This window comes from Eschrichtius robustus, chromosome 5 (assembly GCF_028021215.1).
Source record: "Eschrichtius robustus isolate mEscRob2 chromosome 5, mEscRob2.pri, whole genome shotgun sequence".
NCBI lineage: Eukaryota > Metazoa > Chordata > Mammalia > Artiodactyla > Eschrichtiidae > Eschrichtius > Eschrichtius robustus.
This window is the reverse complement of record NC_090828.1, coordinates 29733369-29747196: the sequence shown is the minus strand read 5'-3', so window position 1 is coordinate 29747196 and position 13828 is coordinate 29733369. Positions and strand designations below refer to the sequence as shown.

At 38.7% G+C, this 13828-nt stretch overlaps 1 protein-coding gene across 1 annotated transcript in view; it reads right to left on the bottom strand.

Annotated features, from left to right (window-relative positions):
• The window catches only part of DYTN (dystrotelin), a 50095-nt gene that overhangs the window by 30054 nt on the left and 6213 nt on the right, over positions 1-13828 (bottom strand). Inside the window, exons 2-7 of the mRNA XM_068543811.1 lie at positions 11169-11243; positions 8193-8394; positions 6270-6355; positions 5659-5759; positions 1271-1342; positions 848-1011 (exon numbers count right to left, since the gene is read on the bottom strand). Coding sequence (XP_068399912.1) covers positions 848-1011; positions 1271-1342; positions 5659-5759; positions 6270-6355; positions 8193-8394; positions 11169-11243 — 700 coding nt within the window. The remainder of the gene's footprint in view (positions 1-847; positions 1012-1270; positions 1343-5658; positions 5760-6269; positions 6356-8192; positions 8395-11168; positions 11244-13828) is intronic.

Below are 13828 nucleotides of genomic sequence, written 5' to 3'. Positions count from 1 at the left end.
GCAATGTCCAAACCTAGCTTTCAAATCTGCCTTTTCCTCGAGGCCAGAGAAGCTCTGGTGTGAGCTGCTCCCACAAAGCCTCATCATTCCTTTGGGTTCAAGGAATGTTCTCAGTTGTCTGCACAAGGCGGCAGCAGTGCATCACGGTTGCAAAGCAGGCACTCTGGATTCGGTCGGTAGCCTCTGCCACTTGCTAACCATGTGAGCTTAAGGTTAAGTTATTTAGTGTCTCTGCAAATTAGGCATAACAATACCACATTTATACAGAGTTGTAACAGGCTTTACATGAAATGATCCATGTGAACTACACAACCTTTGTTCAACATTTAACAAATGTAACAAGGTCCTACTATATAGCACAAAGAGCTATAGTCATCCTGTGATAAACTGTAATGGAAAAGAACATGAAAAAGAATATATATATGTTTAACTGAACCACTTTGCTGCACAGCAGAAATTAACACAACATTGTAAATCAACTATACTTCAATAAAATTTTTAAAAAAGCAAAGAATGTAAACTATTGTTATTGTTATTATTATGGATGGTTCCAAAGTATTTAACAGCATTTTTTGGTAACAAAAGACAAAAAAATTTCCCCTTCAGGAACAAAAATATCTAGCGGTCAGAGTATGTGTCCATAGAACTTCATATTCCATTAATTATAGAAGGTAAAATAAAATTTATTATAAGCAGGATCACTCATACAGGAAATTATTGACCCCCCAAAATCAACTGAGTTCTAGATGTGTGAGAAGGACCACAAAAAGAATCTGGAGAAATGCAGCGCCAACTCCAGACCCATTTGGAGAGTGACGGTCCGTGTAATAGTGATGAATGACTCTACCTCAGTCCTGTGATGGGGAAGTTCCTGCAGATTCTACATCGAACAGGGTGAGTGACCATTTCAGGGGCTGACAGTCGGTAGCAGGTCGGGAGCCACAGGAGGATGGGAGGCTCAGATTGTAACCAAGATAGGAATTTCTCTTCTTTAATTGCTGAGCTCAACACCTGAAAAACAATGGCACACTCAGATGTGTTTCTAGGCAGAACTTTGGTCTGTTGTAGAGATGAAAATGTATTTTCATCTTCTCTTCTGGCTCCGTTTCTGTCGGCTCTGCTTGAGAAGTTTATCGCATGCAAAGTTGGGGCAAGTCTACCTCTAAATTAGGTTGTCTAGGATGCGGTGTAGAGTAGTAGGTCTGTGATTTAAATGGGTCAGCAGTGGTGTCTGCCCCCCAGGTCTGAGGGACATGTGAATGGCACTCACCCCTTGGAAACAGCTGCGTGTAGCACTCTCCACAGAGCACAGAGCTCGACTTTCCCCCATGGCAGTCGGGATCTACAAGAGGCAAGAAACCCCACATCAGCGATCAAGAAATGGAGAAATAGGTGGCCACCAGTCACTCCTGAGAGGTGGCGCTTAGGGCCATAGTGTCACAAGTATCTGGTGTCTGAGACTGGATGGGCTGTCTCAGTCTAGGCAAACAGGACATGTGTGGGTTTTGTGCAGTGTATGAATAGAGATAATGAATGAACAAGTGGGAAGAAGTGGAGCTGGGAGGAGGAGGAGTGAGAAGAAAGTCTGGCAGTGGGGGAAACACAGGGAGGGCTTGCATTGTTTCTTTTCTTTTGACCCCAGTCAAATATTTAATCTTTCTTTGCCCTTGTGCACCTATGAATTACAAGTAACAACGATACTGTATTAAAGTTCAGGGCAGTTTTAAGGAAACCTTTTCAAACACTTTCACATCGTCTCATTTTAACAAATCCCAATTTCTGAGGTAGGGCACTCATTATCCTTGTTTAAAGCAAGGAGTAATTGAGATCTGATATTTTGTCCAAGGTAAAACAAGCAAGCAAACAAACAAACAAATGCAAGTTAGCTGCAGAATTGAGCTCTCACTCTAAGACTCCTTACTCTGTTGAGGGGTTCTCCCAAAGCTTTGTCACACCCAGACCTGATGTGTATTCCAATGGCTTGATTTACACCACCTCACTCAGTGGTTTCCATCTTTCAATCAGTAACATTAAGGAGTTTAACTAAGGGACTAAGAACCCCTTGTGACTGCCGAGATGGCCAGGGACTTGGCCCTGACATTATCTATATGCACAGATACATGTACCTGTCACCTCCATTTATGCCCATTTGGTTGTGGGTCCCAGTTTCACATCTGATGTCTTCTACAGCACAGTCTGTCAGCAGGCTTTGCTCCCAAGCTCAGAAGTAATTTCAAAGACCCCCCTGCTGAGTCCATCAACTCGAATAAACATTCTTCTAATCAGGAAAGTGGCACTTAGAGCCACTTTGCTGACAATTAGCCAGACAGAAGTCAACAAACATTTGTGTAATCGTGACAAGATGGCTTGTAGTTTAAATTGATAATAACCCCATCACCAGCTGAACTAAGTACTATGCGTTATTTGGCTTTTGTCTGAAAAAATAACTCACTAAACATACTTTGGCCTGAGAGTGCTGATGAGCTAACTGGAGCATTTATTTGGATGGCGTCCTTGAGCCCTGAGAAAGGGGTTTAGCCTCATTTGTAAAATAAGGAATGTGGATCAGATAGGACCCACTTGTCAACTCCATGATTCTGACACCAGTCAAAAGAAAATTCACTTGTGTAGTGGGTTCTAACCTACATTTTTGGCTTTTAAGTGTGTGCACAAAGATTTTGTAGATTAATTGCCCATTTGACTAATTTCTTGCAGGTGTTCTAAGGAAGGATGCAGTGTGGCTGGATAGCATGCCAGCACAGGCAGAACACCACTTGAAATGATAATTATGATTCTTGGGGGAGGGGTTGGGATCACACCGTGGGGCCTGGCATTTTCTATGGGAACCCATCTCAGTGGTCTTAATGGAAGTCAATAGGATGATAATTTGCTATGCAAATCTCCACCTTCCTAACAGCTTTCTCAGGAGCCTACTAATGCATTGGGGGGCAGACAGCGCTGCAGGAGCTGCCATTTCGGCAGCTCATTGACATCAGTTGAGCCTGAAACAAGGGCAGATTTTTAGGGCCTCTTGGATGGGGAGCCAGCCTGGGGCCAGCTGTAGTAGTGAGGAAGCAGCACAGGATTTCAGGAGGAGGAAAACGCCCCTCCGTCCATCTTCTTTCATTACATCCACCTCAACACCTTAATATAACAAGCCTGATTGTGCAAATGGATGGACAGATTTTCCCGGTCTCCCTGGCTCCCTGCAGCTTAAGTCCTAAGATGTTGGCATTATTGGGGAAGTAGCTCCTTAAGATATGCCTGGAGTCAGCAGAAAACAGGGCCCATGTGCTGCTGCAACCACCAGAACAGCTCTTAAATAACTACATATGATGTTTGAACCTTAGGAATTAAAAAAAAAAATCATTGTTCCACTTAAAAAATATGAACATCTTACATATTATTTGGAATTTACAGAATACATTAAATACTAATTATTACAATCAATATGAACATAAACTATTACTATTAAGGCCAAATCAAAGCAAAAGTAATTTTGGACAGGTTTTTCTAAATCATACTCCCTGTCTGATAATCTCTTTCCTTACCCACTCCCACCTGTATCATAATTATCCCCAGTTCAGAATCCTCGGTTCTGAAGGGTACCAGAATATGTCACCCCCAAATATGAGCCCTTGGCATATGTATTATTTTGAACTAAAGACCATTGAGAACCAGTAGATGCAGAAAAAGCTCTAAAAACAGGGCACAAGTTTTCCTTTTGTAAATTTACATTTATAAAGGAAACTTCTTTTTACCAATAGTGTCTCCCCCTCCCTATCAGGAAGAGGAGGACTCTTAACAACACTTATTAATGGAGAAATCACAGACGTAATTCGGCATAACAAACCTTACTAAACAACCCTTGTTCACCATCTATTTCCCGTCACCTTCTCATAACTTGCCTCCCCCCACCCAGAAGCCCAGAGCCCCCTTTCCTTTGTTTACTGTAAAATAATTTACAAGCCTGAGTTCCATCCACCTCTTTGAGTTACTCATCATTGGGTGTTCCTATGTGTATGCACCATACACATTAATAAACTTTGGTTTGTTTTTCTCTTGTTAATTCTGTCTTTTGCCAGTCCAATTTATAGGGCCCCAGTCACAGAACTTAAGATGGGTCAAGGAAAAAGAACTTTTTTTCTCCCCTACGGTCCAGACCCAGGGGAAAAATGACAGAAAATTACTATGGCTTCACTGTGAGGAAAACCTAGTTTGGGGATTTTACAGGGGCTTGAAGAAGAATAGACGCATCCTTGAAATCAGGGTAAAAGCCACAGAGGGACAGTGACCGCTCTACACAAGATAATCCAGAGCCTGCTTAACCCATTTGCAGAAGATCTTGCTTGGTTACATGATTTTACATCATTTTAATATTTAAGAAACATATTTACTTTAAGGAGGTTAAATTCCCTTGCCTAGTATGGATAAAAACAACACTACATTTGCACATTCTTAAAGAATAGGAAATGATGGAAAGCAACTATTTGAGTATTCGGGGTTGCATTTCATCTATGTTTCCATTAAGCCCCGTTGAAGGCTTTAGTATCAAGAACTTTTCAAGCCATAAAGATAAAGAGATAAAATTCTTGCCCTTGAGAAGCAGCCTAGTGGGAAAAGCATATATCTAGGACATAATTGCAACAAAATTTGACAAGTGCTATAACAAAGTTATGTACAAGAGTTAAAGAGGCTTTCAGTGAGGAGGTGACTAATATTTGAGCGATCTTGAAAGGCAAACAGTATTTGTCAAGTGAAAGGAGAGGCAGTGGTGTTGCAGACAGATTGCACCTGCACAAGTCAGGCATGGAGAACTTGGTGCATGTCAGGTACAGTAACAATTTTGATATGCAAGAGTGACAGTGATGGAAGGAAAAATTAAACACTGTAGAATACGCAAAAGAAACCACTGAATATCGTTTCAATGGGGATTATCTGAACCTATAGAGATGTGCATCACTGTCTTCGACTAAGCTATTTTATAATTTTGTAGACATTAACGTTAACTTGTAGACAACTGATCACAATGCAAATAATTCTTACCTATAGACATGCAAATAAATTCTGTCCTGGTTGAGGGACAACCCTCCCCTTCAGCCCAAAGTCAGTCTTGGGTCCACCTGCAAATTCATTGTCAAATTCTTAATCTATCAGCTTGTCTGTTCTTTGGTTATTTCTTTCAACTAGTTGTAACTTACTGGAGCCCTCTTTTAATTGACAAATTAAATAAAATTTTGAATACATGTTCATTTTATATTTGTATAAGTATCATGATTTACCTCTTTCTGAAAAGGGAAGGATTGAGTCAAATCATGAAAGCTTTGCCTGTGAGGCTAAGGAGTTCAGGTTTTATTCTATCACAGAATATGGCCAACGAAGAATTTTAGGCATTTACATGTACATTTTGGAAGAGTCACTGGCTGCTGTGTGGAGGAAGAGTTGCAGAGAGGAGAGGCTTGAGTTGGGCAAAGCAGTTAGGAAGCAATTGCAGTAGATCAGTCTATATTCAGATAATACCAGTGGCTAAAGAGGAGAGAGGTTGCATGGAGAACTATATTAAGGTAGAATTGACACTGTAAAAGTCAGATCCTTTAATAATAAATGTGACTAATGTAACTGGAACAAATTTAGAATTCTTAAGTATTAGAGATTTACCTGTTGTAGATCTGTTAGTAGGTTTCTCAAAATCCTTCGAGTCATGCGTGCCCCAGAATCATAACCTCCCCTGTTATTTTCTGTATAGAGCTGAAAAAGAGCTAGACACATAAGGGGGGAGAGAAATCTTTAAACTGAATACTTGCTATATATCTTCGAAGAATATGTGCTTTGAATTCTAAACAGTTTATTTGTGGGTATAAAGGCGAAAGTTATAATTCTTGGTTATTTGCTTGCTACTTTGAAGGCTTCCCAAACTCAATAATTTGATAACTAATGAAGATCCATTCACATTTCAATTTTTTGATAATTTAGCACATCAATGACAAAGACCACAAGGTTGGTAAATGGCGATCTGAGCAGAGTCTGTCTTTAAAGGAATAATAACTACTGGTGTCTGAATAATCCCTATACAAATAAATATCAAGGATAACCAAATTATGAATAGTTAGAAAGCACAGATCAACATCTTGAAAAATTCTAGGTCTTGCTGAGTACTTGCCGAACCAGAGCAGTGTGGCGGGGATACAGGAGTGAGTGAAGAAGATAACATGTTGGAGAGATTTGGTGGTCACTGCACTTCAGACATTCAAAACTCCTACATATGTTACCTCTGTACTTTGTAAGAGGACTATCCCCTGAGAGGGCAATCAGGGCAGCAGCTGCAGGTCCAAGCTTGAGAAAACCCGTTCCCGAGCTGCATGGCAACAAAACAGAAATAAGAATGGGAAAAGCAGGGTTATTCTTGGTGAAGTGGTTTATAAAAACCATGACTATGAATGAACATTTCTTTCTTTTTTTTTTTTTGGCTGCACTGTGCAGCATGTGGGATCTTAGTTCCCCAACCAGGGATGGAACCTGCGCCCCCTGCAGCGGTAGCTCAGAGTCTTAACCACTGGACCGCCAGGGAAGTCCCTGAATGGACATTTCTGACACCGTGTTACAAGTTCACGCTTTTCATGGTCAGTTTTCCTATATCTAGAATTTGACAGAACTAAGAATTGAATGAAAATATTTCATCCTTCATATATTCATTCATTCATGTGTTCAGCAAATGTTTACTGGGTGCTTCCTCTGTACTAAGCAGTGTCCTAGGCACTGGAGACCCAGGCGTCTTCCTGGGTCTTCCTGGGTCCTCCTGTACCAGGCAGTCTCACTTCCTTTAGGGCTCACATGCTGGGAAACCAAACAACAGAGACAAGGGCCAAAAGGAAGGCAGAAGGAGCAAACCTTTATATTAAAAAAAATCCACCCATTCTCAGGCCCTCACTTAGAGCCTCATTACTCTGTGCCCACTGGCTGTGCAGTTTCCAAACCTACAAAATACAATGTATCAAAGGCAGGAGGATTGTTAGAGGCAGGCATTGATACAAGAAAGGACAGCCAAAATCACAATGCTTAAGGAGACTGAAATCATGAAAAAATAACTTGAGAACATGCTTATATATTATTTGTACAACAAAAATAAATAAATAATAAACGAGTAAGGAATTTGCCAAGTGGTTAAACTGTGCTTGCCTTTGGGAGGCAGGCTTTGGGGTGATATTTCTTCTTCACTCTTTCTGCACTTTCCACATGTTTTATATTTACTGTGAGCTTTTAAAAGTCCATTCTACAGGATGAAGGCTACTGGGTCAAGATCACGTAAGATAAACACAACTGAAGTGGGACAAAAAAGTGGTAAACACACACACAAACACACACACCCGATACCACTGACTTAGAGCGTGCATAATCAAGCCTTTGACAGGGTGTAAACTGTTTTATGTGTGCCTCTCCAAGTCATATGTTGAAATCCTAACCCCCAATGTGATGGTATTTAGTGATGGGGCTTGGGAAGATGATTAGGTCACAAAGGTGGAACTCCTATGAATTGGATTGCTATTACTACAAAAGAGACCCCAAAGAGCTCCCTTGCCCCTTTCACCATGTGAGGACACAGCCAAAAGATGGCCCTCTATGTACCAGGAAGTGGGTTCTCACCAGACCCATCTGTCTGCTGGTGCCTTGACCTTAGACTTCTCAGCCTCCAGAACTGTGAGAAATAAATGTTTGTTAAGTCACGCAGTCTACGGTAGTTTGGTATAGCAGCCCAGACTAAGACAATAGGTTAGCCATTTATGCACAGGTTATTCAACTTTATCCCACAAACAGAAACTGACAACTGGTTATAAAGGAATAAGCAAAGACATATACTACCGGGGACTCAAGAGAAAAGTGTAATTTATATATATACATAGATGCATAATTGCCCTAGCAAAAGGTGTGCGTGCTTCTCTAGAGTGGAAATGAGTCTGTATGAAAATGTGGATTTTCCCCCTTTTTGCTGTCCATGAGTCATTCATATTAGTGAGGTTGATAAGCATGTACTTCTTTGTTCCCCTCCTGAATAATACATTTGAGGAAAACAAACAAACAAAGAAGCCTTCTTAGATATCAAACCTTGAACAAATATTAGACAATCCCAACTGGTCAATGACCAGAGGCAACTAAACACCCCCTGTGAGGTCACAGCATGGTCCCCTCAGCCTCACCTGTCATACATTGTTGTGAGAAGGCTCAGAGTGAGTTCCGAAGCTCTGGGGTGCACCTGTCCTGGTTTTTCCACCCTGACTCTCTGAAACAGCTCCTGCAGAGCCTGAAAAAGCTGCTGCACAGAGACAGCACTTTCTCTTGCCTCCCAGAGACTCTGACGTAGTAGGACATGCTGAATCAGAGAACTGCCAATCAAGTCCACTGCAGGAAGCAAAGGAAACACTGCATCACTTCTGATCTGAACAAAAGGCTTCAAAAAAATAAACATCATCTAGCCTTTAATGAAGACTGTTTTTTATGGCAGCTGTTTTTTTAAGGGAATTACATATGGCCACTATTTGGATACATCTCTCTTGTGTATAATTCAGGCATTCCTATTCTAACAGTCGATTTGATTTTGCAAAAGTGCATCTGTTTGTAAAGCATAGTTAGAACATTATTCCCAGTATAACCTCTAGGATGTGGCTTTATAAAAGGAAATTAAATGGGAAAGAAGTGAGAAACTTGAAAATAGCTTTCTGAGGAAGTTAGGACACTGGTGAAAAGTTGGGAAAAACATTTTTATGCTGTTTATTAAGTGGATTGAGAAAATTCATCTTTCATGTTCAAATATCATTTTTTCTTGTCTGCAGCCTAGCTCGAAAAGGAATATTGTGTATAAAAATGCAAATGCATTACTTAAAAAACTCAGTGATCTTTATAAAAGAGCAGTTGCTGAATTAGACTCCTTAGGTCTCACCCTTGCTTTAGTAATGTTAATTTTTTTGATCTTGGTCTCATCAGTATTATTATCCAGAAAGGCACTTAATAAAACCAAAGTTGCTTACAAAAAATAATGGTTTATTTCTTACATGTTTTTTTAATCACCTTCTCCTAAAAATGTTACAAGGCAATAAATATAAGGAAGAATGAAGTAGAACTGACCCTACGGTTTCTTGCAGATGGAGGATGACAGACAAAATGAATAAACACCCACTTGTGCCATCTGAGAGATGGGGACGTCAGTGGCACCAAGAGCTGCTGGCATTTAAAATGCTTCAGCCTGTGAAGTGATAAAACACTGCACTTCTGTCTACTTCGTAAATCAACCTCACATACAACAAATCTAGCACGTATAATAAACATTTTTATTTGTTCTCTGATACTGCTTTTAAAGGGAGAGTCTAAGAAAGTGAGGGGGTATGTTTTGGGATGAGACTGTGATCAAAACGTGGCTGCATGTGGTAGAGACTGAAAACTCTTTTATCCTTATTCAATCACAAAACCTATCACCTCGGCCTGTCGTGCTGTACACAGGATGCTATGGCTTCTGCTGAGAATTCTGTATTACAGCAAAACAGATAATAGTGGTGTCCATTAATCTCACCACCAGATTTGTGCAGGAACGCTCTCCGGCTCTCCAGATCCTGCTGCCTGGAGCACACGATATGTTTATCTCGGTGTTAGGGACTTTTGTTTCCCCAATTTTTGTTTGGTTATCTGTTATAGGTAGAACTTTCCAACTTCTGATTTCGTATACTGTTACTATTTCCCATGCATATTATTTATATTCACTGTTTCTGATGCCAGGCATAATAAAAAATTCCGAAAGGTACACCCTCAAATTACACTGTTTGTACACACCCAGGCTCATATGAACAATGATGGAGGCTCATGTGAGCATTGGCTGCTAACTTTCTTTAATAGGAGACATTCTCCAGGAAAATAGCATGATTGAGGGTAAATTTTTAGTGAGCATCTTCTGCCTTTTGTTGATTTCTGGAGTAATATAAGCAATTTGTCTATATCAGTGATTTAAAAAAAAATTTTTTTTTAAGCCAAGAATCCCTTCTTCAAAGGACACTTTCACAGAAATGCAATACGGAAGATAGAGAAAAACAGAGTTGTTCTGGTAGAGGAGATAGCCTTTTGGGTTTTCTCTACTTTCCTATTCTTCCTTTTCCCACCTTGCTGGCCCTTTTGGGTTTTCTCGACTTGCCTCTACTTCCTTTACCCAACTCGCTGGCCCTTTCTTACCCTACTTCACACCCATGTCCACTTTGTGAAACACAGTTTGAAAACCACTGGTGTACCTAAATTATTAGGCAGAGGCAAAATATTAAAAAAATTTCAACCTTTAGGAAAAATGACATATATGTGTGTGTGTGTGTGTGTGTGTGTGTGTGTGTATATATATATAAAATACAATTTATATATATATATATAAAACAATTTTTTTAGGTCTGCTATAATAAATGTCATAAATTACACAAAGTGATTTTTTAAAAATGCAGTACAGAACTTATTAGAAATCAATAACTTCAGATATGCTGAATGCCTGTCGTTTTTCACAGCCAGGACCCAAGTCATTTCATTTTGGAGAATTTTTACAGGATAAAAATTTTTACTGTATTTTACCTAGATAATAGTATAGGAAAAGAAACCATGGCATTCAATCAGGTAAAATTTAATGCAAAAGAGTAGTTCTCATGAAATTCTCAAGCGATTTTTAAACTTTATGGCCTGAGGATTATTCATCTGAACTTACTTTTGCAGGTTCAGAAAGAGACGGGGGTATAACTTAAAAATGCAAGTCTTAAGTAGTAGAAGGAATTTAGAAATGTTTATATTTGAATCTACAAGTTATATTAAACTAACTTATTTTGTGATTTTATTTTGCGTCAATATTGGTATCCTGAAAAGGAAATAAACAAACAAAAAATTTGCAGAAACCAAGTAGGAACATTTTTTTAAAGAATTAAAATCCTCATCCATGAATAATTGTCTATTGTCAGTCAGCGAAGCTACATGTGGGTGGAACACACAGGTGTATCTTCCACACTCCATCTTCCCTGTTACAAGTAGGGTAGATGCACAGGTCCAACCTTCCAGATCCAGCAGTCACTCACATGGGGGGAGTTTTTGGTTTTCTATGACTTTTACATTACACATCAGGGTCAGATTATTTCAAGTGTTTCAAGAGAACCTGTACTTACATTGGCACAAGGTTTGCACTGATCGTAATTTGAAGGCTGTTCTATAAATGGAATTCTCAATACTATTAAGAGCATCTGTAAAGAAAACATGAAATATCATAGATAAAGGGCTGTCTCATTAGATAAATCCCATATCCTAGAAGGAAATCCTAGAGAGCATGTAGCCCTACTTTATTTTGCAGGTGAGGAAATCAAAGTCTAGAGCTCTCTTTCCTACCTGGGAACAAATAATAATGGACTACGCTATCCTAGGCTGCAGGTGACCATAGAGAGCCTCCTCTGAGCCCACCAAACTAAGGAATGCCCCAGTGAGGAGGGCTCTTCCATGAAGCCGTCCACTTTTTATATAAAAATGAAATAGCCTATGAAACAATAAGACAAAAAACTATCTGTAGAATATAAATTCAGTTTGTTAATATATTCTAGTCATATGTACACACATATTTATGCATCCATGAAAATGACTACCCATCCACTCATTTAGCAGATTTTTATTGAGCTCTTACTATATGGCCCTGGCATGAGTCCAGGCTCTTGAAATATAGCAACTAACAAAACAGATAAAAATTCTTGCCCCGTGGAGCTTAATTTCTAATGTCATTCGTCAGATTGTTAACAGTGGATATCTTTGAGTGCTCGAATTCTTAGTTATTTTCTTCCTACTTGTCAGTATTACCTAAATTTTCTATAAAAAGCACATGTTATTTTTATAATCAGAAAAGAATTATTAATATACTTTCTTTTACCCACCACCAACATCACTACATCAGTGGCTAGCATTTCTGAGCACTTACCAGGCACTGAGTATGTATTCACCCTTTTCACAGTGTGGAGGAGAAGAGAAAGCTCTGGAGCCATATCTAGGTAATAGAAAATGTATATGTAATATACAAATGCCCTGTACATTTGTATATGTAATAGAAAATGTATATGTAATAGAAAATAGAAATGATCAAAACATATGAAAAAAGAAGTTGAAAGACTAATTACTGTAGAAGACTTTTTGACGAGGAAAAACAGTCATCAAAGATAAACAACCATAAGCAGAGATAGTTTTGCAGGCAAATTCCTTTAAACTTTCAAGCGATAGGGGAATCCCTGTTACTCAACTCTTCTAAAAACTGGAAAAACTCAGAAAACTTCCCAGTTTATTTTAGGAGGCTAACATAACTGTAATACCAACATTTGATATAGATTTATTGAAAATATTGTTATTACTGAGTTATTACTAGTTAAATTCTGATTTGAGACTTTGAAGGAAATTGGTCTAACTGGCCAAGGAAAATTGTCCAATATGGGACGGTTTCAGCATCAACTCAAAAGTCTAAAGTTTGAAGTCTCATCTAAATACCATCTAAATCAGATATATGAAAAATAAACAAATCTTATTTAAGATGAAAGCAAAGATAAAACATAATATATTAGCAAACATTTTCAAGAACATATTAAAGAATTATGTTCCATGATATGGAAAGATTTATTTCAGGAATTTAAAATTTGTTCAACAGTTAATAAATATATTAAGAGAAGGAAAAATGTTACTGAACCAGTGGATTCTCAAAATACATTGGTAAAATTCATCAGCCATTCTGATTTTTTAAAAACTGGTACATGATCTAGGAAGAGAGGAAACATCCTTAAAACGTCAGAAATAAAAGGCAAATTTCATATAAAAGTGAGATAGACAAAAGACATCCCTGTTAAAGTCAGGAAAAAACCACCCCCATCCCCCTTTTCACCACTGTGATCCAACTCTAGTCTGAAGCAGAGAAATAAAATACAGGGCATCAGGACCACCCCTGTCCCCTCCGCACTGTGCCAGATAGGGCGGAATCTCCTTGATAGACCTTGAAGGATAGCCCTCCAGGATGTCAGTATGAGTCCATTGGAGCTGGCATATAATAATAGAATTGGAACTTATTTGCTGTCCCTGTTTTGGAATTCTAATCTACAAAAACAAATAAAAATAAGTGTTATAAATTTTAGGAAGGAAGAGATGTACAGATGTTCTGATTGCCTCTCTATCTAGATAATTCATGAGGATCATCTGCAAGTTGGCTGGATTTAGGACAATTGTATGAGAATCAATAACTTCCCTTTATATCAGTGGTTTTCAAACTTTATCTTACATCAGATTGCAGGGCTTACCCCCAGAGTCTGGGTGGGGGGGTCTGGGTATTGCATTTCTAAACCCAGGCGATGCTCATGCTTTCGGTCCAGGAACTATACTTTAAGTACCACCGCTTTATACCAAGAATAATCAGAACAGGTAATTTTTAACATCTAAAAAATGCCTAAAGTAAACAAAACAATGTGCAAGACCTTATAAAGCTTTATTGAAAGACATTAAAGATAACATGAATAAATGGAGAGATCTATTTCCTCCATTCCTGGATTAGGAATGTTCAATAACATAAGGATATGAATTCTACCCTATAAACTTAAAGCAATTCCAACCCAAATTCCAACTACCATTTTGAACTTGACAAAACAATATAAAATTAATCTGTAAGAATAAATGCAATGTGTGCTTATTTCAGGAACAGATAGAGTACTGGAACAGGACAAAATCAGAAACTGACCTATGTATACATAGGGTTTCAGCATATGATAAAGATGATGTTTTAACTCAGTGAGAATCAACAACTTCCCTTTATATC